We start from the raw sequence: 27,752 nt of genomic DNA on the forward strand, positions 1-27,752 counted from the left end.
AAACGGTGCGTGCCGGACCAGGAGAAAACAAGTACGTACAACTGATCTTTCAACAATGGGGCCCCATTCCAAGTGTTGGGCAGATAAAATATATTATGCTCACTTTGTTAAAAATGGCGCTGCCCACGTGAGGCAGTCGCCCAGGTGATATTAATGTGTGTTGAGAATCCTTGTAGCCTGGGGCTTGGTTTTGGGATTAAGCCTTTCCCACCCGTTTTGATGTGGGGTGGTACAATCCAATCATGCCTCAGAGAAGTGACTTTGTATTAGAGACATCCCTATTTTGTATATTGGATTAGAGATTGTGAAGCTACAATATAAAATGGGGGCAGAACGAGAGTTTGCTCTCTTGGTTCCTGGGATGATTAGAGGAGAGAGCAGAGCAGAGAGCAGAAGGAGGCCACGTGGAGGAGGCCAGGAGAAGCAGCCAAGATGGCGGAGTGCTGAGTGAGATGCCAGTTTGTGTAGAGTTTGTATCTGGGATAAGGAAGGAGATGGGGAACTGAGGAGAATAAGGCTGGTGAGCTAGAAACCTTTGATTCTAGGAAACTCGGATAAGTCAGTAGCTTTGTGAGCACTGAATGTGAGTGGGTTTTGGAGCCCAGTGTGTATTTTTACTTGCCCGCCTGGTGCAAGCTAGAATGAAAGAAAATGGCCTATCAGTTTTTGGCTCCATTGTTTCTTTACCGACTGTCCGAATCCAATGCGAACCTGCATGGGCCAGGTGGCTGCTGTGATAGTGGCCCTGGCTGTGGCTGCTGGCTTTACACCAAGGAATCCCCTGTAAAAGTCCTGACGCCTGAGCTGAAGAGTGTAACGTTGGGACAGTGTGCCATCTCACGTGGCCAGGTGGTCGTTTGTATTCCAGTGGTGGGGAAGCAGAACACCTCTGTGAATCGAATGTTTCTCTCTGGCAAGTTATCTCGCTCAGAGAATTTCCAATTCTCCTCCCAGTCTTCTGCCTCTCAGTTGAGGCATTACTGGAATGTGGGGAAACAGTTTTTGCTGTGCAGCGTATTAGGCCCCCGACAGCCGCTTCCGTCCCCCTTAGGTCACTGTGATGACCAGAGACAAGGCCATACATTTCCAACAGCACTCCACACCCAGGGTGGCACAGCCCCTGACTGAGAACCACCTCGAGGCTAAAGATGGACTGTTTTTAACTGTTCTCATAATTAGCAATTTGTACTTATTCATCATCCCTTTCCCTTTTTCCACCCATTCCCTCAATCTCCCTCCCATATATATGGTGTTGGGGGGCACCAGACTTATCGGGGTGGTCACTTCATAAGTTATATAAATATCTAATCACTATGTTGTACAACTGAAACTAAAATAATACTGTATTTCAACTGTAATTAAGAAAATTTTAAAGCAGAAATCAATTGAAATAAGATATGAAAAAGATGGAATACATGTGTAAATGACATATTTAAGGCTTATTCTAATGCCGTGAGGGCCGTTTGTGAAGTCATCATAGAATCAAAGGGATTCTCCACACCAGCCTTATGTCCCAGATCAGCAGCACAGAAAGGGACACCTTTTGGTTTATTTATCTATTTATTTTCATCTATGCATGGATTCACTGCATGTAAAACAGGTCTTTCACAGAGAAAGGTTATCAGTGCTACTTTCAGGCTCCTCTTTTTATCTTCTGGGTGCAAAATCTCACAAAAAAATTATCTCAGAAACAATGACCTAGAAGGAGAAATAGAAGCTAAGCAAAGTCAAGAACTATTATGGTGTTGGGTCTAAATGAGACCTAGAATAGGATATCATAATTGTCATTCTTTGCCAAACAGAGCCCTTTCTCTTTGGCCAGGGTGGTACCACTTGTTTACTGGTCATCCAAGTTCACTGTAAATTTATACTTTTCTTTACAGTTCACAACCTGTGCAGACAACCCTGGCTGTTCCTCCAATCAGGATGCTACAGCCAGATCAAGGTTTCTGGCAATCTCTTCTTCCTGACCATGAGCTGTGTTTCCCCAGACTTTATAAATGCAGCTCTGAAAACAATGTTATGGCAAAAAGCATTTAGAAATGTGTAACTGATTCCTTTCTGGTGGCTAAGATGCAACAGTCTATTTCTGCAATGGGTGCTGTCCGCAAGCAGCCCAGCCAGGATGTGTCTGCAGCTGTAAGCAGAATGCTTTCTGCCTATCCACTGCTATATGAAAAAGAGCAGATATTTTGTCCACCAGTTGACCACTGGCAGTAATAATATGAGGGGCATGGAATGGAGGCAGTTCATCATTTAAAAGAGGGAAAATAACTTTAAGGCAAGAACAGCACTTCCTCACTCACCACTGAGGTAAGGGCCATCTGAAAACTGTAGATGCGAGCGAGGCCGAAGTCAGCCAGTTTTATTTGCCCGTTGCTGGTCACCAGAATGTTCTGTGGTTTTAAATCACGATGCACTACTCGGTGAGAGTGAAGGAAGTCCAGACCCCGGAGAAGCTGAAACATCATGTCCTAAATAAAACCAAAAGAGAAAATCAATAAACAGTCAAAACAGAAATTCAACATGCCAAATCCTTAGCACTTCAGGAGAGTGCTTGGTGCACGAAAAGCATTTCATAAATATTTGCTGAATATTTATCAGCAAATACTCTCTCATTCTCAAGATCCACTACAAAAAACTTTACTCTAGACCTGTGTTTTATTAATGAAAGAACAATTTAAAAATAGTTTCAGATTGCATAGGAAATATTCTGGAAGAATAGATACCAAACTGGTGCCAGTGGTTAAGGCTGGGGAAAGGAAAGGGTGTGAGAAAGGGATATATTTTACTCTATATACTTCTCTGTGGTTTAGTATTTGATCTCAACAATTAAAGTGCAGTGAATGATAATAATATTAATGGTAATTAGTTGTTTATAGTACCAAATATTAAGCAGACACTGTGTCAAGCTCTGGTCTAAGTACCTTCCGTTTAGTAACTCACTTAATCCATACCACAACATTCAGGTAAAAAATATCATCACCCCAATCTCAGGTCAAGAAAGTAATACACAGCAGGGTTTGTAATTAGCCCAAAGTAACACTAGTAGCAAGAGACAGTCCCGGTTAAACTAGAATCCAGAAACACTGGATTCAAATCCTCATGCACTGCTTTCTAGATCAGTGATTAAAATGAGTGCGTAAACCAGGAAAGCCACCGAACCTCGCTGAGCTTCAGCGTATTTGGTTATTGGTTTAAAGTACAGTCTTCCTTCAGAGATGGGAGCTTTGTCTTCATTTCCCAGCTTGTTTACAAACAAAGCCTTAGCTTTTCCATTTATATAATGGAGAAAATAGGGCTTCCTTTTCATAATCTTATGAGATTTAAATAAAGTAATGTATGCAAAGGGGTCATGCAGTTTCTGGCACACGGTAATCATTTAACAAATGATAAACATTAAAGGGTCTCATTTTCTAGGGGAGACAGAGTTGCAAACAACCAGAAAATGTGACCAGCACCACAAGGTCCATGAACAAAGTGCGAAGGCTGGGTATGCAGTGACAGAGGTGACCTGGAATCCTTTCTGAGATCCACCTAAGTGGACACAACAGTACCCCTTAGCGCGGTTTCATTCCCCAGGGTTTCAGTTACCTATGGTCACCCCCAGCTCAAAAATATTAAATGAAAAATTCCAGAAATGAACAATTCATAAGTTTTAAATGCTCTTCTGAGAGTGTGACAAAATCTTGTGCTTCCTGCTCCAACCCACTGGGCATGCGAATCATCCGTTTGTCCAGTGTAGTCACGCTGCATACACTACCTGGTTGATAGTCGCTTAGTAGCCCTGTGTCATTACACTGCCTATCAGATGTTTTGAGGCAAAGAGTGAGCGCACATTCACGTAACTTTTATTACAGTATACTGTTATAATTGTTCTACTGTATTACTGTTGATCTCTACTGTGCCTAATTTATACATTAAACTTTATCATAAGTATGTAAGTATAAGAAAAAAAGGAAAATACATAGGGTTGGTGCTATTGTGGTTCCAAGCATCCCCTGGGGGTCTTGGAACTACACCCTCTCCTGTGGGTAAGGAGGGACTACTATCTTCTGAACTGGCAGAGGTCACCTTCTAAATTTCCACAGGTGAAAACTTCAGAAGGTTGTACTGAAGTTTTCTTTGTCCACTGTTGGTGGACAGCGAGTTCTTCAAGACTTAAGAATGACTATAGGTCCAAAAGCAATGAATCAACATGGGTATAAAAATGGAGCACAAAATGTTAAGGAAAAGTATTCTTCCACTGTGGCAAGTAAGTTTTATTGGAAACATATGCACACACTTGTAAGCATTAAATTTTAAATAGCATGACTAACCTAAAGTAATGTCATGCTATTTCATCATTTTTAGCTTCTTGTACATTAAGTACCCAACACTTAAAACAGGACAAAGATGAAATCTGCTTGGTTCATATTTCAGTGTTAAAACAATAAGCAGCAAATTAGCAGAATAAAAATTTAAAAATTTGAACTAATTAATAGTAAGGCTCATCTTACTTTATAAAAAGCCTGAGCCACAGAGTAAAAAAATGTACATTGCTTTTATTTGTGCATTCATTTATAGAGCACATACTACATTTTTCTTAATTATAAAATTGTTACATGCTTAATGCAGATAATTAAAAATTTAAAAAAATTCACAGGAAGGACAAAAATCACTCAAAATTCTACCCCTCAGAAAACAGAGAAGCCTTTACTGTTAAATAATTTTTACGTCTTTCTTGTCTGTGTTTCAGAAATTACATGTACTGCTATATTTGTAGGTATAAATATAAAATGGTTATTCTGTATATATTATTTCATGGTTCTTTTAAAAACATTTAATAATTCATCATAAACATTTTGCCACTACAACAAAACTCCAAAAACTTTTTTTTATACAATATGGTTTTTAATGGTTGCATGGTTTTCCTTCCTGAAATATGCCATAACTATTATTTGGTTTTAGTAGTGTTACTTTGGAACGAATACTAAAGTCTAGCTCTTTGTTTAAAGGCAAGAGTAGATGAAAATGACTTAAGTCCTGGCTGGGTAGCTACTTGGTTAGAGCCTTGTCCTGATACACCAAGGCTGTGGGTTCAATCCCTGGGCAGGGCACATACAAGAGTCAATCAATGAATGCATAATTAAATGGAAAAACAAATCAATGTTTTTTATCTCTCTCTTTCCAAAAATCAATTAAAAGAAAAAATAAAATGACATATCTACACATGGGGTAAGCAGTGTGAATCCACTCTACAACGTATGAATGAGTAATCTGTAACACTACACAATGTACAAAAAAACACAAGGTATGAAAAAAACACAATTAAGACATGGTCCCAATTCTTGAGAACAATATGAATGAGTAAGTTGTAACACTACACAAGGTACGAAAAAAAAAATACCTTTCCTTCAGAATCACAAAAATTGCTCTGATCAAAGACATTTCAAAGGATTCTCTACTTAACGTTTACTGTATTATCTCTTCTATTTCAGTTGATAGTATCATGAGACATACTTTTAAATTAGCTCCTCAAGATTTTAATCTAAATTAATCTGTCTTATACAAGACTCAAATATTTCACAGTAATTTTAGTGACGCAATGCAATGAAACTACAGATACTGCTAATTAAAGCTCTTTAAGTTAAACACAGGTTTTAAAACCTTTTCATGTTATAATGCACAGTCCTGGTGTAAAAGGTTTGAATACCGAGTCATACTTATGATAAACAGTAACTTGGGGCCTCATTCTGTATCTTTCTGAAACACATGAGAAACACATGATGTTAAAGCTTGTTTCAACAGCACACCAGGATGGAATGAAGTGTGACTTCCAGTTGACTTTATCCTTGGCAACTCCCCTAAAAAGACTCTGGACTTCAGTGTGAGAACCAAAAATCTTTAAAGACTTGTAGTTGTTTATTTTAGGTGTTCTAGAAATCTAATCCTCTCATTTACTTCTCTTTTTTTAAGTGAGAGAAGGAGAGATAATGAGACAGACTCCCGCAGGTGCACCCAGCAACCCGTTTGGGGCCAATGCTAGAGTACCAAGCTATTTTTAGCTCCTTAGACTAATGCACTCAGGCCAACCCAGGTATCCTCAGCGCCGGGGACTGATGCTTAAATCAACTGAGCCACTGGCTGTAGGAGTGGAAGAGGGAGAGAAGCAGAAGAAAGAGGGGAAGAGAAGCAGATGGTTGCTTCTCTTCTGTGCTGTGACCAGGAATCAAACCCGATGTCCATATGCTGAGCCAACTCTCAATTCATTGAGCCACCAGCACGGGCCCTCTCATTCCTTCCTTCCTTTGGGGTCCAGCCCTGCCCTGTCCTCCCCTTCCCTCCCTCCCTCCTTCCTTTTTTTGTTTTTGTGTGTGACAGAGATAGAGACAGCGGGAGGGACAGACAGACAGGAAGGGAGAGAGATGAGAAGCATCAATTCTTCGTTGCGGCTACTTAGTTTTTCATTGACTGCTTTCTCTATGTGCCTTGATGGGGGGGGCTACAGCAAAGCGAGTGACCCCTTGCTCAAGCCAGCAACCTTTGGGCTCAAGCCAGAGACCATGGGGTCATGTCTATGATCCCACGCTCAAGCCACAATCCGTGCTCAAGCCAGCGACCAAGGGGTTTCGAACCTGGGGTCCTCTGCATTTCAGTCCGACGCTCTAACCACGGTGCCACCACCTAGTCAGGCTCATTTCTTAAAAAACAAAACAAATAAGCAAACTAAAAACTTTTCTAATAGAAAAAATTTTATCATTGGGTCCTATTCCCAAATACAAAATGGTATAAATGGGTCCAAAAGATATTAAAAACACCCAATTTATTCCTCCCAGTAAGTCACAGAAATGACAACTTTCAATAGACAATTCTAGATTTTTTAACATATCTACGTAATTGAAGTGATATATTCACATCCTCAAAATTTCAGCAACAAAAATGCACATCAATAGTTTATCTATTAAAAATACAAAATAAGGCATATATAACTTGTATATGTGGAAGACTGTGCCACTCAGTGAGCCCAACAAGACATCTATATCATAAAGCCATCATAATAAGTTTGAAAGTCATAGCAGATCTCCTTAATATGCAGAGATAAAATGGGGAGAAAGAGATATATACTCCAACTGAAGACACAGAAAAATCTCCAGAGAAAGAATGAAATGAAATAGAAGGGGAAAAGATACCAGATAGTTTAAAACAATGGTTACACTGGGGAACAAAATTTTGGTTGCATTCACAAAAACATTTGTGCTTACGTAATTCGAGTGTGCTGATCTCAAATCTGACATTAGTTTTTCTCTGTAAGCTACAGTTTATTCGCAATTCAAGATTTTATGTTTTCATCTTATTGTAAAATTTTCAACATTTAGTTTAACATAATGAAGTAGAATGTCTTCTTGGGCATCATCTTTGTGAAAATAGAATAATTTATATAATACAGTAAATACACTAATACACTAAAATATACGATTGCATCAGAATTTGTATACAATTTCAAAACAGAATGTATTAAAACACTATTTCAATCATAAAATTTGTGCAAAACCTATTTAAATTCTATTCAGGCAAAACTTTGCATTTGTAGCTCTTGCATTTGTGTACTTGTTGAGGACAATCTCGTTTAATGCTCTAGCAGTAGTCTGCTTATCACTAACAGCTCCAAGATTTTTGGGAAACTTATCGAGGTGACTGTTCAGGAAGTAAATCTTAATGCTCATGTTACATCCAGTGTCGCGGAAAACCAACAGCATCCTTTGAACCAGAAGTTCATAGTTTTCTGCTTTTTTGTTGCCAAGGAAGTTCTTTGTAACTGCCACAAAAGACTGCCATGCTGCTTTCTCCTCCTTATTCATCTTCTTGGCAAATTCTTCATCATGTATGAGGGTTCAAATTTGAGGTCCATCGAATAAGCCTGCTTTTATCTTCTCTAAAGACAAGGCAGGAAAAGCAGAAATAATATGTTGAAAGCATTCACTTTCTCTATTCAAAGCCTGAACAAACTGCTTCATTAAGCCAAGTTTGATGTGAAGTGGGGGAAAATGATCCTATCTCGATTAACTACAGGTTCATTCACAATATTTTGCATCCCTACTTCCAGAGCTTCATGTTTCGGCCACTCCTTCTGTGTCCAGTGTTTCTCCCAAGCTTGGCTGTCCCACAAACACAGAAAGCAAGGATACTTTGTGAAACCTCTCTGTTGTCCTAGCAGGAAATTTACCATTTTAAGATCCACACAAATGATCCATTATGCTCCTCATACTTCAGAAAATCAAAGACAATTTTTATGTCATTATAATCTTCTCGCAGATGAGTTGAATAACCAATTGGAACTGCTGTATAAACATTACCGTTGTGTAGGAGAACACATTTTAGACTCCGTTTAGTGCTGTCAAGAAATAGCTGCCATTCTGTTGGACTGTAAGTGGTAACACCTAGCTGGCTGAGAAGACTACTGATACCATGACAGTAAACAAAGTGTTTGTTTTTGGAAAAAAAGTCCACAAAAATTTGTTCACGCTTCCTGAAATGAGATACTTTAGCTGATGGGTGAAGTACATTCTTTTCTTGAAGCCTGGAGGCTAATAACTCAGCTGCTTTCTTTGATAGGCCCAAATCTCTTATTAAGTCATTCAATTTGGGTTAGCTGAACTGCTGAGGGGTTAATGACTGCTTGGCATCAGAAGAAGACCCTTCAGATTCTACAACCATTTCCTCATGCATCTTATGAAAATACAGTTGATCACCATGTTCACTTTCTTCGTCCTTAGAAGAAATAAAACCATTGAAAACTGGAACTGGGAGTATCAAGAGTGTGGGCTAGGTCACATTGCTGAAGGAATATTAGGATATGCGATCTTATGCCGTTTTTTCTTGCCGATGCCCTTTGTATGGATCAGACAGAAATAACAGTCATTGCTATGGTCCTTAGGTTCACACCAAACCACGGGAATACCAAAAGGCATTCCTTTGCGTTTTCCTTTTGTCCAGTCACGAAGCGTTTCCTCACAGTTATGACACACAATATGAGGAGCCCAATTCTTGTCTTGATCGCCAAGGGGAACTTGAAAATAGGCAATATATGCACGTGTCACAAATGATGAAATATTGTGCCTTTGACGTTCAAGTGTGTAACAGCCACACATATAACAGAAGTTGTCAGGACTATTCTTACATTTACGCCTACTTGAAGAAGCCATGATTCAGTCTTAAAACAAAATAAGAGGGTGTTTTTATCAGATAATTTTTTACATTTAAAAAAAACTACAATTATGTAAAAGTGATGTTTGTAAAACATTAATTGCCTTGTGGTTATGTCCAATCTAAGAGTTGTTGCCCTTTAACTCCAATTTAAAAACCAATGCATGCCATTAACTGTAACAAAAAGAAATTAAAATTGCATAAAAACTAGAGCATGCACCAAAAAACGGATTTCAGATTTGGAATCAGCGATACAGAAATATATAGAAAGTTCTAAAACCTCAAGCAACAGAAAATTTAAAAAAATTGTTCCCCAGTGTTATTAGGATGCTCAAGGACCTTAGGGGAGAAAGGATGAACTCAGTGAGAATTTAAACAAAGAGATAGTAAGCATTAACAAAGACACAGCAACCATAAAAAAAGGACTAGTCAGAAATGAAGAATAGAAATGAAGAATACATTAGAGGAAATTAACAGCAGATTAATTGAAGCTGAGGATAGAATCAGCCATTTAGAGGCCAAGAAAACAGTAAGCAACAAAGCAGAGCATCAAAAAAACAAAAAGAGAATTAAAAAAAATGACGACAGTCTAAGGGACCTCTGGGACAATATCAAACATAACAAACATCTACGTAATTGGTGTATCAGAAGGAGAAGAGGGCAAACAAGGATAGAGAGTCTGTTTGATAAAATAATAAAATAATGGTTGAAAACTTACCTAACATGGTAAATGAAAAGTCATACAAGTTCAGGAAGCATAAAGTCCCAATCAAGATGAACCGAGACCTGGCCAGTTTGCTCAGTGATAGAGCGTCAGCCTGGCACATGGATGTCCCAGCTAGGGCACACTGGAGAAGCGCCCATCTGCTTATCCATCCTTCCCCCTCTCCTTTCTCTCTACCTCTCTCTTCCCCTCCCACAGCCAAGGCTCCATTGGAGCAAAGTTGGCTCAGGCGCTGAGGATGGCTCCATGGCCTCCGCCTCAGGTGCTAGAATGGCTCCAGTTGCAGCAGAACAACACCCCAGATAGGCAGAACATTGACCCCCGGTGGGCATGCCAGGTGGATCCTGGTTGGGGGAATGCGGGAGTCTGTCTCTCTACCTCCTCGCTTCTCACTTCAGAAAAATACAAAAAAAAAAAAAAAAAAAGATGAACTGAAAGAGGCCCACCACACCAAAACACATCATAATTAAAATGGTAAAGGTTAAAGACAAAGAGAGAATCTTAAAAGCAGGAGTTAGTTACCTACAAGGGAGCTCCCATAAGGCTGTCAGCTGATTTCTCAACAGAAACACATCAGGCCAAAGGAATTGGCAGGAAATAGTCAAAGTAAGAAAAGCAAGGCCCTAAAACCAAGAGTAGTCTCTCCAGCAAGACTATCATTTAAAATTGAAGGTGAAATAAAGAGCATCCCAGATAAAACTAAGCTGAAGGAGTTCTTACCACCAAACCAGTACTGCTTTAAGAAGAAAAAAAGAAATACATTTAGAGAGAAGAACACAGGTATAAAGAATAAAATGGTAATAAATTAGTACATATCAATAATAACCTTAAATATAAGTGGATTAAAAGCTCTAATTCAAAGACAGGATAGCTAAATGGATAAAAAAATATGACCCATGTATATGCTGTCTACAAGAGACTCACCTCAAAACAAAAGATATGTAAGAACTGAAAGTGAAGAGATGGGAAAAAAAATGCCATGAAGATGGAAATGAAAAAAAAAAGCCGGGATAACAATACATATATCGGACAAAAGACTTCAAAACAAAGGCAATAACAAGAGACAAACAAGGTCATTACATAATACAACAGAGTATAACCCTTGTAAATATATATGCACTAAACATAGGAGCACACCTAAACACATATAAAAAATCTTGGTGGACATTAAGGGAGAGATCAACAGCAATACAGCAATAGTTAGAGATTTTAACACTCCACTGCCATCAAAAGCTAAATCTTCCAGACAAAAAAAATCAACATGGGCCTTGGCCAGGTGGCTCAGTGGTAGAGCACTGGCCTGCTGTGTGGAAGTCCCGGGTTTGATTCTCAGTCAGGGCACACAGGAGAAGCGACCTATCCCCTCATCCCCTTCTCTCTCTCTCGCTCCCTCTCCTCCTCCTGCAGCCATGGCTTGAATGGTTCGAGCAAAGTGGGCCCTGGGCACTGAGGATGGCTCCATGGCCTTGCCTCAGGTGCTAAAATAGCTCGGTTACTGAGTAATTGAGCAGTGGCCCCAGAGGGACAGAGCATCACCCTGGTAGGGGGCTTGCTGGGTGGATCCCTGTTGGGGCATATGTGGGAGTCTGTCTCTCTGCCTCCCCACCTCTCACTTAATAAAAAGAAAAAGAAATCATCATGGCAACAGCGACCTTAAACAACATACTGGATTGAATAGATTTAATTGATAATTACAGAACATTTTATCCCAAAGCAACAGAATATACAGTCTTTTTAAGTGCACATGGAACATTTTCAAAGATAGATCACATGTTATGACACAAAATAAATCTTAATAAATTCAAGAAAGAGGGACAAATACATGGTGACAGAAAATGATTTGACTTTGGGTGATGGGCACACAACCTAATCAACAGTTCAAATACTATACAGACGTTTACCTGAAACCTATGTATTCTTGTTGATCAATGTCACCCCACTAAATTAAATTTTAAATAAAAAAATAAATTCAAGAAGATTGAAATTATTATCAAGCATCTTCTGTGACCAAAATGGTATGACACAAGTTATCAATTACAGTAGAAAAACTGAAAAACATTCAAATACATGGAGGCTAAATGATTATACAACTATCTAGAATCTATGGGACACAGTGAAAGTAATCTTTGAGGGAAGTTTATAGAATCATAAGCCTACCTCAAAATGCAAGAACAATCTCAAATAAATAATTTACCCTTACTCCTTCCTAAAAGAAGTAGAGAAAAACAACAACAATGAACAAAGCCCAAGAATAAGTAGAAGAAAAGAAATAATAAAGATTAGAGTGAAAATAAATGACATAGAGACTAAAAAAACAATACAAAAGATCAATGAAACCAACAGCTGGTTCTTTGAAAATATAAACAAGACTGAATAAACTTTAACCAGACTCATCAAGGAAAAAAAGAGTAAGGACCCAAACAAATAAAATCAGAAATAAAAGAGAAGTAGCAACTGACACCACAGAAATAAAAAGTGTTGTAGGAAAATACTATGAAGATCTATACGCCAACAAATTGGACAACTTGGGTAAAATGAATAAATTCCTAGAAACATACAATCTTCTAAAACTGAATCAAGAAGAATCAGAAAACCTGAATAGATCGATTACAACTAATGAAATTGGAGAATGAAAAAACTTCCAGCAAGCAAAAGTCTTGAACTGAATGGCTTCAGGGACGTATTTTACCAAACATTCAAAGAAGAATTAACACTTATCATCCTCAAACTTTTCCAAAAATTCAAAAAGAGGGAAGATTTCCAAGCTCTTTTTACAAGGCCAGCATTATCCAAATCCAGACAAAGCCACTACAAAGCAAGAAAATTATAGGCCAATATCCCTCATGAACATAGATGTTAAAATCATCTACAAAATAATAGCAAACTAGATCCAGCAATACATTAAAAAGATCATACACCATGATTAAGAGGGATTTATTTTGGGGATACAAGTTTGGCATAATATTTGCAAATCAATAAGCATAAGACATCACATAAACAAAATGAAAGATAAAAAAATACATGATCACATCAATAGAGGCAGAAAGCATTTGATAAAATTCAGCATCCATTTACGATAAAAACTCTTGGCAAAGTGGGACTAAAAGATCATACCTCAACATGATAAAGGCCATATTGACAAACCAACAGCAAATATCATACTCAACAGGCAAAAACTAAAAGCATTTCTCTTAAGATCAAGAATAAGACAGGAATGTCCGCTTTCACCACTCTTATTCAACCCAGTACTGAAGTCCTAGTCATAGCAATCAGACAAGAAGAAATAAAAGGCATCCAAATTTGAAAAGAGGAAGTAATACTTGTCATTATTCACAGATGTCATGATACTGTACATAGAATACCCTGACGACTCCACCAAAAAACTACTAGATTTAACAAATGAATTCAGCAAAGTAGCAGAATATAAAATTAATATTCAGAAATCAGTGGCATTTTTATTCTCCAATAATGAACTATCAGAAAGAGAAATTAAGAAAACAATCCCATTTACTGTTGTAACAAAAATATAAGGTTTCTAGGAATAACTTTAACCAAGGATGTAAAAGACCTGTACTCAGAAAATTATAAGACACTGAAGAAAGAAATGGAGAAAGATACAAATAAATGGAAACATATACTATGTTCATGAATAAGAACAATCAACATCATTAAAATGTCTATACAACCCAAAGCAATCTACAGATTCAACACAATCCCTATTATAATACCAATGGAATATCCCACAGATACAGAACAAATATTCCAAAAATATATGTGGAACCACAAAAGACTCCTAAATAGCCTCAGCAATCTTTTTTTTTTTTTTTTGTATTTTTTTTTTTTTCTGAAGCTGGAAACGGGGAGAGACAGTCAGACAGACTCCCGCATGCGCCGGACCGGGATCCACCAGGCATGCCCACCAGGGGCGATGCTCTGCCCCTCCAGGGCGTCGCTCTGCCGCTACCAGAGCCACTCTAGCGCCTGGGGCAGAGGCCACAGAGCCATCCCCAGCGCCCGGGCCATCTTTGCTCCAATGGAGCCTTGGCTGCGGGAGGGGAAGAGAGAGACAGAGAGGAAGGGGGGGGGTGGAGAAGCAAATGGGCGCTTCTCCTATGTGCCCTGGCCGGGAATCGAACCCGGGTCCCCCGCACGCCAGGCCGACGCTCTACCGCTGAGCCAACCAGCCAGGGCCAGCCTCAGCAATCTTGAGGGAAAAACAAGTTGGAGGTATCACACTACCTGATACCAAACTATACTACAAGGCCACAGTAATCAAAATAGCATGGTACTGGCACAAGAACAGGCATACAGATCAATGCGACAGAATAGAAAGCACAGAAATAAACCCACACTTTTATGGTCAATTAATATTTGACAAAGGAGGCAAGAACACACAATGGGATAAACGCAGTCTCTTCAATAAATGATTTTAGGAAAACTGGACAGAGACATACAAAAAAAGTGAAACTTACACCATATACAAGAATAAACTCAAAAGCATTAAAGACTTAAATGTAAGTCAAGTCACTTCAGATCACTTGGAAAGTTGTAAGTTTTGGAGAAGTCAAAGCAAGCAATAAACAAAAGGACCTGGAGGCAAGCTACAAGAGTTGAGCTTACTTCCAGAGAAGAGCAGTCAAGCTGTGCCAGTTAGTTCAGGGTGGTACACATGTGGGAGTACACCTGTGGGAGGGGTGCTGGGGGAAGGGGAGGAGTCAGGGGGAGGAGATAACTGAGCAAGGTGACACACGACCTTGCGGCTTTTCAGCAGAAACAAATGCAAAGGCCTCCAATCTAAGTGCTGGCTTTCTATCTTTACAGTTCCTAGGCAACTAGATAAAAGCATAATAAAAGTGTCTTTGGATATAGATTTTATTAATACATATTCTGAAGAGAGAATGAAAAGAATTCATTTCCTAGCAGTGATGATAATGCTGAGTAAGTAAAGAATCAGTCTCAACCAACTAGAAATAAGAACAATTAATTTTCACCAGTCCTGGAAATACTGCCGGTGGTTGAGGAACAATGTAATGACTAAATGGACAGTCTGAAAGAAGTCATCATTATCTCATCATATGGCCATTACTAACCCACAGTAAACAGTCATCAGGAACTGAAACTACAAATATGCAATGCTAATTATAACTTCTTCAGAGCAGGATATAACAATCAGCATCACATAAATAAGAAAATACAAAAGTGTAAGTTGCCTAGGTTGTTGGCTAATGACTCAAATAATTTTTGTTCTATAAACACTGTTTTGTAATCCTTTTAAAAGCTCTTAATAACATATTGTGGATGGTTCTCCATTTCAACACATATTCTTTATAATATAAAAATTTAAAAACATTATGTGTTATAATGGCTGCATTTGGATGAACTATCTCCTAATATTTCCCTTCTCCCTCTCAATTCCCTCTTTTGAGAATGTTCCCCTCATTATGTACTTCCCTCCTCTCCAAATGAGGTAATGTATTAGAGAAGTTGGTTTTCCACAGAGTGGGACATTTAGCATTTCCATCACAGGTCAAGCAGCATTTTCCTACTATAGCAGACATTTTGGTTTCAGCCATTAAGGACTGACTCAAGGCAATCACGTTCCCATTTGCTAGGACGGATGCGGTGAGGGACCCGAGACCCAGTTGTGACCATGGGATGTATGGGCAAGTGTGCTATAGGGTTCTGGTAATTCTTTTCTTTTACAAGAGGATCACAGTATGAAACTCTCTGGTGTACTTCCTCCTCACCTCCACAAATCTTATACTAAATGCTACTGCTCAAGGGCATGAACTTGCAGCTGTAGCACCATCTGACACATCAAGGGAGACAGCATCTGCCCCCACAAAATGCCAGAGTGTAATTAAAAATAAAGAGTGTGGATCTATGATGGCATTAGTGAATAGCTGAATCAACTTTGGGGCTGCCCACCTCTGGCCCTGTAGTTATGTCAATAACAATGCCTTACTTAAAAGTGTTCTGCAACTTGCAGTTGAAATTTATTCTAATAAATCTAACTTAACTAAAATTATATTATGTACAGCGTGTTAAGGCCATGACCTTCAGTTACAACTCATCCCCTTGCCCCCATAGGGAATGTACCAATATCCCTTTCTTGTTGCCAATTTTCCCTTGCAGGTTACCCTTTTCTCTTTGAGACGTATATCTTCCATTAACGTTCACAATATCCCCTCTTCGTTGCTATCTTTTGCTGTCAATCCTCCAAATCCCTCAGGGACTATGCATGGCTCATCCTCTCCAGCCTGTCTCTGCCATCTTCCTTCAGGACTCCAACATCCCTAGGACGCCCTAGCTACCAACACCTTAGCTTCAGGGAACTTCGATGTCTTTAACCCCATTCCATTTTTTGCCATCTACTCCCATGGCTAATATGTTATTATTCACCTCTGATCTATTTTTTAATTTAAAAAGTTTTTGAGTTACGTTAATTACATTTATTTGAATATCAAAATACCACTTAAATTTACATAAGCTTATTAGACAGCATAATTAATTAAATTTGGAGAGCATCTTATTCACGCCTCATTTGCTAGCTCTGCCAATTCCCTCACCTGGCTTGCTCCACGGTCATTCTACCTTATCCTTTATGCAAAGCCTAATCTGCCAGTAGCCCACTGCTCTCTTTCTCAGCTGTTATGCCTGTGCTGTAGAGCAGTGGTCCCCAACCCCCGGGCCACGGACTGGTACTGGTCCGTGGGTCATTTGGTACCAGTCTGCAGAGAAAGAATAAATAACTTACATTATTTCCGTTTTATTTATGTTTAAGTTTGAACGATGTTTTATTTTTAAAAAATGACCAGATTCCCTCTGTTACATCCGTCTAAGACTCACTCTTGACGCTTGTCTCGGTCACGTGATACATTTATCTGTCCCACCCTAAAGGCCGGTCCGTGAAAATATTTTCTGACATTAAACCGGTCCGTGGCCCAAAAAAGGTTGGGGACCACTGCTGTAGAGAGCTTTTATGGGGTAAAACAACCACATGTGTGTTCATGATCAATATGAAGTGAGTCTCCAACACTGACTACTTTAGTGACACCAGGTAATCCTACAAATCCTTAGTTAACTCCCTTGCTGTCCTTGTAGGCCAGTCTAAAATTTGACGGCTGTCCCCTACCTTATCATCTCCCTTCCTCTCTTAGCAGACTAGTGAACACAGCAGAGAGAAACACAGACCATCAAGGGGAAGCTATCAACTCCCCAAATACCCGAGCTCCTCCTACAAATTTATAAGCACTGGCATTTACCCCTCTTCCTTATATCTTGGTGGGAAAGGGAAGGGAGTATTCTTCCTCTTATGGTCTGGATTGCATTCACTCCACTTCTTCTACCAACCTTGCTCTCCTAGCCTATTCCCCTTTTGTACTGTACCTGGGATTTGGTGCCTCTCTATTGTTCACTGACCAATAAACAACCCAAGCAACCCCCTTCCTTTCTCAGCCAGTGGTCTTTACACAGTAATGCACATTTCCTCGTTCCTCATTCACACGACATCACTGCAGTGGATGGGGATGCAAGGGTTCTTGCAAGATCACCAATAACCACTTGTTTGACACACCCAATGGGACATGGCATTTCACACTGGATCCCTTCCTCCTCTTCACTGTTCTCCAATGAAAAGATCTTTTACAGTTCTGACTAGAAATGTATACATATATACTATAAAATTAAAAAAAATACAAGGAAAAGAAAATAAATACCACCCACAATTCTTTCATCCAGAGGTACCACAATTAACATATAGACATATCCTTTCCATAATTTTTATACATATACATGCCATTTATTGTTTTATAAATGGAATGGTAGTTTTTCTGTTTTATAAATGGAATGATAGTGTATATGATTTTGCCTTTTTCACATCATAATGTATACTGAATCATATGTATGTCAATAAATACAGATCTATTGCTCATTTTTAATGTATGTGTGCTATTATCTATATATTATCTTTAGCCAAAGATTTTATGCATTTATTAAATTACTTTTTTCTTTTAGAGAAAAGATTTTTATCACATAAACAATTATATATTATCTAAAGCCTCATGTGAAAATTTCAAATATAAATAAGGTATAAAACTGGGCCCTGGACGATTGGCTCAGGGGATAGAGTGTCAACCTGCAGTGCAGGTGTCCCTGGCTCAATCCTTGGTCAGGGCAAACATGAGAAGTGGCCATTTGCTCCCCCCCCCCCATTCCCCCTTCTCTTCCTCTTCCCCTCTTGCAGCCAGTGGCTCAACTGGCTCAAGCATTGACCCAGGGCGCTGAGGATAGTTTGGTTGATTTGAGTATTGGTCCCAGATGGGGTTATTGAGTGGATACTGGTTTGGTCACGTGTGGAAGTCTGTCTCTTTATCTCCTCTCATCTCACTTAAAAAAATTAATACATGTAATTTAGATACTTTTATTAGTGTTCAATAAATAATTCTAAACTCTGAGATTCTAGGCTGAGAATAGAATACTAAGCCTGACAATAGACAGAACACAATCAAATGTATGTTTAAGCAAGACTTTTCAAAAGAAATGTTTTAAATGCCACTTTTATCATGTCCTAAGTTACTTAAATTTGTTCTGGACTTTGCCTTGTTTGGCTCTGTTTAGAATATCTCTTCTTTAATCAAATATTTAGAATATGCCTTAATATATGATAGGACAAGTTTCCTCTTTCATTTGTTGGATATCCTAACATGTTATTTTTGAGACTGATTTTTTTTTTTAATAAATTTTTATTAATGGTAATGGGATGACATTAATAAATCAGGGTACATATATTCAAAGAAAACATGTCTAGGTTATTTTGTCATCAAATTATGTTGCAAACCCCTCGCCCAAAGTCAGATTGTCCTCCGTCACCCTCTATCTAGTTCTCTGTGCCCCTCCCCCTCCCCCTAACTCTCTCCCTCCCTCCCTCCCATGTCCTCCCTCCCCCCCCACCCCTGGTAACCACCACACTCTTGTCCATGTTGAGACTGATTTTAAGTTTATTTTATTGAGTTCCCATATCCTCCTCAAAATCCCTTTATATCTTCACTGATTTTTAAAAAACTAAAGATTAATTTGGGGAGAACTGATGTCTACAATGCTAAGTCTTTCCTTTTCATCACATGGTATGGTTCTTTATTTATTGAAGTCTTCTTCTGGGTCCCTCAGTCAAGTTTTGTCACTTTTCCCCATACAATTCCTAGACCTCTGAAGTCCCCACGTTAGTGGGTCTGGTCCTCATCTTTCCCTACATGCATTCCTTACCGTTTCCCCAGTGATTCTATCCCTCAAATCCATCCTTAACACTCTGGCTGGTCTGATCTTTTTAATATGCAAACCTCATCCTATCCGATCACCCTCATGCCTGATCACCCTCAGACAAAGCCCACCTGAGTCTCTGGCCTTGCCTCTGGGAACTCCAGTGGACTCTGCCATCTTACTGGCTCCCTGTCCTGTGGCCCCATCTCCTGAGAGCAGGGTCTGCTTTAATCCCTCCTCTTCCAGATGTACTAGACTCTCAGCACACCATACTAACAGGTGCCAATAAATGTTCAATGACTATTCATAGTGTACCAAAATAAATTGGAAAATGACCATGAAATGTATAAAAGCCGCTAGCTCAAAAGGAACTCACTGACTTCTCCCAAGAGGAAGTACTTCAGCAGGTGATTAAACTCCAGGGGAATCAGAAAAAGTAGGTCTGGATCAGGGAACAAGGACCAAAGAGGCACGGCATATAGATCAGTATTCTTATGTATTAGCCGTTAAAATATCTTCACATGTATGTTAAACCTTTTAGTTCATTATTTCAGAAGTATAATGCTCCTACTCCTGTAATGAACACTGAAGTATGGAATAAAAATAGTGAAGGAGTTTCTTTTCTACTTAACTACCCCTATTTAGAATTCTTTTAGCAACTTGCCCTTCAAAAGACATAGATTTGAGCATGCTGTCCCATGGTTAGGGTTATGATTCTAAGCAAGTCACGTAGCTTCTCTCATCCCTAAGAGAAGCATTCTATGAATCAAATCACTTGGCATGAATCATTACTTGGACACAGAATTGGACCACTGGCTGTATCTCCTAATAAGACTTGAACTTCATACGGTCACATCAGTTGTTTCTCAGAGTGTGGTCTCCTAACCATTTCATCTAAACCACCAATCGACTAACCAAGTCCCAACTTTTCTAAAGCTCGGTTTTTCATTTACAAAAATCAGGTTAAATCCTGCCCTGCCTCCATCGTAAGACTACAGAGAGAACTGAGATCTTTGATGAGTCTATATTATATATTTATTTATTTTTTTAACTGTCAAGTGCTATCAAGCTAGACGGTGAATTCCCTGAGGAACAGGAATGTGGTGCATCTTTATTTTCTCCACAGACTCTACCAAGGCCCCTTACACAGACATATTTGTTGATTTCACTTGATTTGAAGAATCATTCAGTCGTTTGTAGAGAGGCATTAAGATGATGTACAATGACTTCTGCTCTTGGCTCTGTGCACTGGAGTTAGGGAACATCCTCACTAATTAAATTGATTCCTGAGTTGTTAGTGAAAAAGGCCATAATCCTCTATTGTGATTTAGTGGGTATTCACTAAGAATTTACTGAATGCTTGCCAAGTGGCAGCACAAAACGAATGTATATAACCTAAGTGCCTGCACAGGAGATGTAAAGACCATTTTTGAGAGCAGTACGACTTAAAAGAGCGAGCACTGACTTCCTAGCTAAAAGCACTGGTCTGAAGTCCTGCTTACTAGCTATATAATCTAAGGCAGATCTCTTGCAATCTTTGTGAGTCTGTATTTTCCCCTGTGTAAAAATGGAAATAAGCTCAAAAAGGAGATATCAATAATTATTATTTTAATAATATATTAAGTAGGACATTACATACTTAAGTACTTTATATAGTGTCAAGTACATGCACATAATGAATTGCTACAATTTTTATTAAAGAAATATGACGCCTCTACTGTGAGTAAGGCACTGTGCTAGGCAATGTTACACACACACAGCTGAAGACAGAGGGACCCAGGGAGCTCCTGTTTTCATGGGGAGAGAAGATAAAAATATGCACCTATACACGTCAAGTCAGTCTGTGGCAAGGACCACAAATGGCACAGAGCGATGGCACACGACACTGACTAAGCACGGTGGGGGAAGCAGCATCAAGCCAACCTCAGAGGGGAGCTAGCTACCACTAGGTTTGGTTGGGGAAGCATCCACCTGGAGGAACACACCAGCAGAGGCTGAGGGGGGAGCAAGTGCCTAGGTATTTGGAGAACAGAAACATTCCCTAGAGAGGGTGCACTGCTAAATGGGACCACACTGCAAAGGGCTTTACTGCTGGGCTGGTGTGGGAGTTTACAGTGCCTTACCTTCCAGTCAACGGGAAACTAGTGAAAATGTGTAAAAGAATGGCATGTTGTTATTGATATTTTAGCACAAAAAATAGATGGGAGGTGCTGTCAGGAGGCTGTTATTCCATTCTGGACATAAGACAGCAAGGGTCTGAACCAGAAACGTTAGAAAGGAAAAGCAAGGGGAAAAGCAACTTAAGAGACCAATGTAACATGTTAATGTTTATTTCCACAGGCCAACTTCAATGGGACGTCTTTCGAGGGCTCTACTACATCTCCTGATTACACACTGGGTGACTTTTGGCCTGTTATTTAACCTCCCCTCCCCTCTCCTAGCATCTAGCCTTAGTTTCCTCATCTGTAAAATGGGTCAGACAACCTTCTCTTGAATAGTGGTTATAAGGACTACAAACCATGTGTGAACCTCCCAGTTTGGGTCACAGGTTTGGAACTGGTGCCACTAAATCAGGAGGAGCACCTACAACCAGCAGTGGTGTCTGGCAACACTCCAGTAGGCTCAGATTTATCTAGTTCTCTCCAGTCAGTACATGGACAGCCTCCCATCACCTGAACAATCATTAAGATCAACAAATGCAACTGTGTGCATATTAGAGAATACAATCTTTTTTGGGGAGGGGGCAGAGACAGAGAGAGACAGAGAGAGGAACAGATAGCGACAGACAAGAAGGGAGAGAGATGAGAAGTTTCGTTGTGGCACCCTAGTTGTTCATCGACTGTTTTCTCATATGTGCCTTGACTGGGGGGCTACAGCAGAGCAAGTGACCCCTTGCTCAAGCCAGTGACCCTGGGCTCAAGCCAACGACCTCGGGATTTCAAACCTGGGTCCTCTGCATTCCAGTCTGACCCTCTATCCACTGCGCCAACACTTGGTCAGGCAGAGGATACAATCTTTAAAATATTTATTATTTTAATGAAATCAGTACTATGTTATCTGTTCTTAATTTGGAAAGTCTACAGGTTGCTGGGTATAAAAGGTCAAGATTTTAGGCACAGAAGGTCCATAGGAATCATCTGTTATTCACTGTATGTATGGTATTATGTCTCTTTTTGTAAATAACCCAACTTTCTAAGGTGGCTTTGCTACTTCGTACCTATTCTTGCACTGATTTCTCTAGGGGGCCTCTAATTATTGAGGTTCCCTCAAACTGTCTTACAACAGGTGCTTTCATGGGATAACTGTGCACTATGAAAATGCAATCTAAAGTTCTACTCAGTCAACATACACATTCAGAAGCTATTACAGAGTAGGGAAAAACATTACTAATGAACTTTCTCACATAATTAACTTCAGTTGCTTTCCCGGTTTAACAAACAGGAATGAGAATTTGTGCTATTATTTCCTCATGTTATCCGTTAATGCTGAACTGTGAGCATTCCAATACAGAGAGAGGGGCAGGCGAGGACTCCGAAAAGAACACTTAGCTTCATTTGGTCAAAAAACGGTCTTTACAAGGGTTTTTATTATCGGTCATAAAACACTGCTTACCGCAATGTACCTCTTCCCTGAAGAAGAAAAGAAATCCTTGCCGTGGTGATAAGCTGAAAATAACACAGAGAGTATCCGTGCCTCCTTCCCATAAACACATCTGTGCATATTATCTGTTTTGGGTACAGCTGTGTGCACAGCTGTTTATGGGGGCCTTCGAAGAGGCGGCGCTTCAACATTTTTCCTTTCGTGCTGTTGCAAGGACTGAATTTTTCAGCTGAAGCCTGTTAGGAGAGAGGCAGTTAATGCACCTCCAGGGAGAGGACCACCACATGCTCCTCACTAATGACTTCTTCAGTCTGCAGGAAGGGGCGCGGCCTGAGTGGTCCCATCTACTCAGGAAGCATGCAGGCCAAGAGAAAAGGGGATCATTAGGGTGAATGGAACTGAAGAGCTATTCACCAGGGCAAAACTGACAACGAGGTTATGAATCTAATCATGATCTTACAAAGAAGAATTCAGCACGGTAACATGAAAATGGGCATTACAGTAGGAAATGGCCAGTGAGAGAGGGCCGGTGCCACGATAGGAAACTTAAGAGTATCCAAGCGGTAGAGCGTCAGCCTGGCGTGCGAGGGACCAGGGTTCGATTCTCGGCCAGGGCACATAGGAGAAGCGCCCATTTGCTTCTCCACCCCCACCCCCTCCTTCCTCTCTGTCTCTCTCTTCCCCTCCCGCAGCCAAGGCTCCATTGGAGCAAGGATGGCCCAGGCGCTGGGGATGGCTCCTTGGCCTCTGCCCCAGGCGCTAGAGTGGCTCTGGTCACGGCAGAGCGACTCCCCCGAGGGGCAGAGCATCGCCCCCTGGTGAGCAGAGCGTCGCCCCTGGTGGGTGTACCGGGTGGATCCCAGTCGGGCGCATGCGGGAGTCTGTCTGACTGTCTCTCCCCGTTTCCAGCTTCAGAAAAATACAAAAAAAAAAAAAAAAGAGAGTATCCAGTCCCTCCTCTGACTTTGTCTCAAATATGTCCCTCTTGTGTTCAGATCATCTCCGGGCTCACCTAACACTCCCAGCCAGCTTTTTGGATCCCTCTCTTTCCAGGCACCATGCAATCAGCCTCCATTTTTCCTGACACTAGTCTTCCAAGGCCTCCCCTTAGTAACTACCTGCCCATCCCTGCTCCTACAATTAAAACTGCTGAGGAGAAATCACCATACAGAGGACTAGTTACACATCATAGCCAAGTTCACCTGAGCTCTTAGCGTTACTTTCTATGGGTATCTGGTAAGCTCCCTTTTCTGCCGGCCACAACGGTTACTGAAAACATTTACTATTTGTTTGTATTACCAATCATGTGTCTTATAAATATCTCAAATTCTAAATTCTGCCTTCACCTCCTCACCTCATCCATTCATGGCTCCAACCATGACTTAGTCATAATCTGAGGCATCATCCCAAGTCACAATAGCAGCAGGGGCCGCCCTCGAGTTCCAGACACGCAAATTCCAGCGTTCCCTGCACATATTTTCTAGAATACGCCATAGCAACTTCATTTCAATATGTCCCAAAATAACAACACAGTTTCTTCACCCCCATCAAAAATCTGCTCCTCAACCTGTATTTTTTACCTTGTGTAACGGTACCACCAGGCACACAAATGGCTGTCCCAGAAATCTGACAGATGTTTTAGATTCCTACCCTCCTCTGAACCACACAGCTATTCAGTTTCTAAACTACCTTTCAGATCAGCCCTCTCTCTGATCTCCACAGTCCTTGCCAGGTCACCAGTATCTCTTCCCTGGATGACTGCAACAGCATTCCTGAAATTCCTAAAATAGAAGTCTGAATCATACAGAAGTCCCCTCTTGTTCACTTTAAGACAAAGGTAGAACTTAGCTACCTACCTAATGAACTTAAATGTCTGATTACCTAAGTAGGTCTGGTTTTATTTCAGTCTGCTTCCACACTCTGAAGGTGACATGCTCTATTATATCTGTCCCTGTGCATTACTGTTCCCCATGCTCAGAATGTCCCCTCCATTGCTCTATCCCCAACACACACATCTTGTCTACCTGGCTCTTTCCAACTGGTCTTTCTTCACTATACCCATGACGTCTCCCTCACCAGATCAGAGCCCCTTAACCCTGAAGGAGAAACTGAAGTGGGGATAGGTGAGAAAAATAAAGGAGCAGCCCAGGCATTTCATAGGCATTTTCTGCCAGGCACTTTGCATACATTATTTCATTTCTCACAGCAACCTCTCTTGTAAGTTCATATTCATACATTTTGAACATGTGTCACAGGCCAACTCTGTGGCAGGTGCTGTGCTAGGCTGGAGCATATGCTGCCTGTTCTCACGGAGCTGACAACGAAGGGGGAGGCCGATTCTGTGGGGTCAAAAAAGGTGCTGACCGCACAATACCAGCACCACCTGATAGGGCACTTTACCTTCTCAGGCCTCAGTGACTAAATATAAAGAAAGTAAACAGAATGTTTTGTTTTTGTGTTTTTTAATTTCAGTGAGAGAAGAGAAGATGGAGAGGCAGACTCCCGCACGTGCCCTGACCGGGATCCACCTGGCAACCCCCCCACCAGTCTAAGCCCAATGCTCTGCCCATCTGGGGCTGATGCTCCCAACCAAGCTATTTTTAGTGCTTGAGGTGGAGGCTCCATGGAGCCATCCTCAGCCTCCGGGGCCAATGAGCTTTAATCTACTGAGCCATGGCTGTGGGAGGAGAAGAGAAAGAGAGAGAAGGGGCAAGGAGAGGGAGGAGAAGCAGATGGTTGCTTCTCCTGTGTGCCTTTACCAGGAATTGAACCTGGGACTTCCACATACTGGGTTAATGCTCTACCACTGAGCCAACAAGCCAGAGCCACAATGTTTTAAAAATATGCTATGACCTAGCAATTCCACTTAAAGGAATTCATCCTACAGACCAATAGCAAGTTTATCAGTTGATACAAAGAGGATCCATGCTAGTTTGTTTGAAAGAGTAAAAAAACCCACAAACACCAAAACACCTAACATGTCTACCAATAGATGAATAGTTAAATTATGATGAGTCTACAGTGTAAATCAAGCAGCCATTAGGAAGAACCTGAGTAATTCTAACATGGGACATATTTATATTAAAAAAGTATTTGTTGTTTACCTGAAATTAAAATTTAACCAAATGTCTTTATTTTATCTACTAAATCTGGCAACCCTATCTGAATGCATATAAAAATGTTTGAAAGGAGAAATAAAAAAAAGACATTTCTGCCTTTTTATGTCAAAGATTTAAAGTGGTAGCATTGTGGGTGATTTTTATTTTTTGTGTGTTTTCCTGGAGTTAAAATTACACACACACACACACACACTTTTACCAACCACAATTTTTAAGTTAGTAGCCATCAATCTTTTGAAAATATAAAATTTAATAAGTCTCTGATAAAGTTTGTTTCTTGTCATATAGAAGTTTTATGTAGTTATACATATTAAAAGGGTTTTTTTTTTTTTTTTTTGCATTTTTCTGAAGCTGGAAACGGGGAGAGACAGTCAGACAGACTTCCGCATGCGCCCGACCGGGATCCACCCGGCACGCCCACCAGGAGCGATGCTCTGCTCACCAGGGGGCGATGCTCTGCCCATCCTGGGCGTCGCCATGTTGCGACCAGAGCCACTCCAGCGCCTGAGGCAGAGGCCACAGAGCCATCAGCAGCGCCCGGGCCATCTTTGCTCCAATGGAGCCTTGGCTGCGGGAGGGGAAGAGAGAGACAGAGAGGAAGGAGAGGGGGAGGGGTGGAAAAGCAAATGGGCGCCTCTCCTGTATGCCCTGGCCGGGAATTGAACCCGGGTCCTCCGCACGCTAGGCCGACGCTCTACCGCTGAGCCAACCGGCCAGGGCAAAAGGGTTCTTTAGACTTGCTCAGATTTGGATTTTTATCATATGTCATACTTGAACACGTATCAAAATTAAATTTTATATCCATGCACTTCAGATAAATGGAACCACACTGTCCTCATAGCTCTAAAATTGCCTCTTTTTTCCTTTTCCTTACTCAACACTTTGCTTTAATGGCAATTTCTTATGGGTCTACATCATTCTTTTAAATTGTCACATAGAATTCCATACGGTATCACAATCTATTCAGTCATCCCCTCACTGATGAACCCTTAGGTCATTTTCTTTTCCCCCATTATAATTAATGTTACTGCAAACCTTCTTATTCATACCTCCTTTTGCACCAGTACTAGGGTTTCTCTGAAAAGTAAAAACGCTTCTTTACTGGATATATGCAGTTTTAGTTTTAACAGATTCAATCAGATTGCCTCCAAAATGCTGTACCAATTTATTGATATATTCCCATCAACAGTATACAAAACTATCCATTTCTTAAGAGTCTCACTAATACCTGACATCATCAAATGTTTTTTTTGCTTGCCCCATTTTGATGGGAGAAATAGTTCACTATCGTTTTACTTTTTAAAATTTATTAATTTGAGAGAGAGAGAGAGAGAGAGAGAGAAAGGGGGGGGGGGATGAACAGGAAGCATCAATGCCTATATGTGCTTGACCAGGCAAGCCCAGGGTTTTGAACCAAAGACCTCAGTGTTCCAGGTCAACACTTTATCCACTGCACCACCACTTGTTAGGTCTTGTTTTACTTTTTATTTCCCTGATTACACTGAAGTCTGGTAGCTTTTTATATTTATAAAGCAGTTATTTTTCTACATGCTCCCAACTCATCCGGTATCAATCTCACTGGACTGTATTTCGCAGAGTCCATTGTTTTTCCTATCCGAAAAAAAGGGAACCGTTTCTATTTCTAGTATTTTGGCACTTCTCCTAGATTCCACGAACCCCAAAGGGTACTTGGGGATCAGCTGCTGCAGCCCTAAGTTCTTGCAGTGCTCTTAGTTCTTATAATTCCCCCTTCCAGGACAACTTCAACAAGGCTCAGGTAGGCAATCGCCTTCTCTGAACTGACGACTGCTCTGCTTCTTTCTTACTCGGGACAAGTAACTATATCCGCCAAGTCTCTCCTCACA

The 27,752-nt window shown here is 40.5% G+C and overlaps 1 protein-coding gene across 4 annotated transcripts in view; it reads right to left on the minus strand.

Moving 5' to 3' along the window:
* CDK6 (cyclin dependent kinase 6) overlaps positions 1–27,752 on the minus strand; it is a 254,199-nt gene that overhangs the window by 127,252 nt on the left and 99,195 nt on the right. For all 4 annotated transcript variants that reach the window (XM_066240301.1, XM_066240303.1, XM_066240302.1 and 1 more), the window contains exon 4: positions 2,307–2,474. In XM_066240301.1, the coding sequence (XP_066096398.1) occupies positions 2,307–2,474 (168 nt within the window). The remainder of the gene's footprint in view (positions 1–2,306; positions 2,475–27,752) is intronic.

Source organism: Saccopteryx bilineata, chromosome 7, assembly GCF_036850765.1.
Source record: "Saccopteryx bilineata isolate mSacBil1 chromosome 7, mSacBil1_pri_phased_curated, whole genome shotgun sequence".
NCBI lineage: Eukaryota > Metazoa > Chordata > Mammalia > Chiroptera > Emballonuridae > Saccopteryx > Saccopteryx bilineata.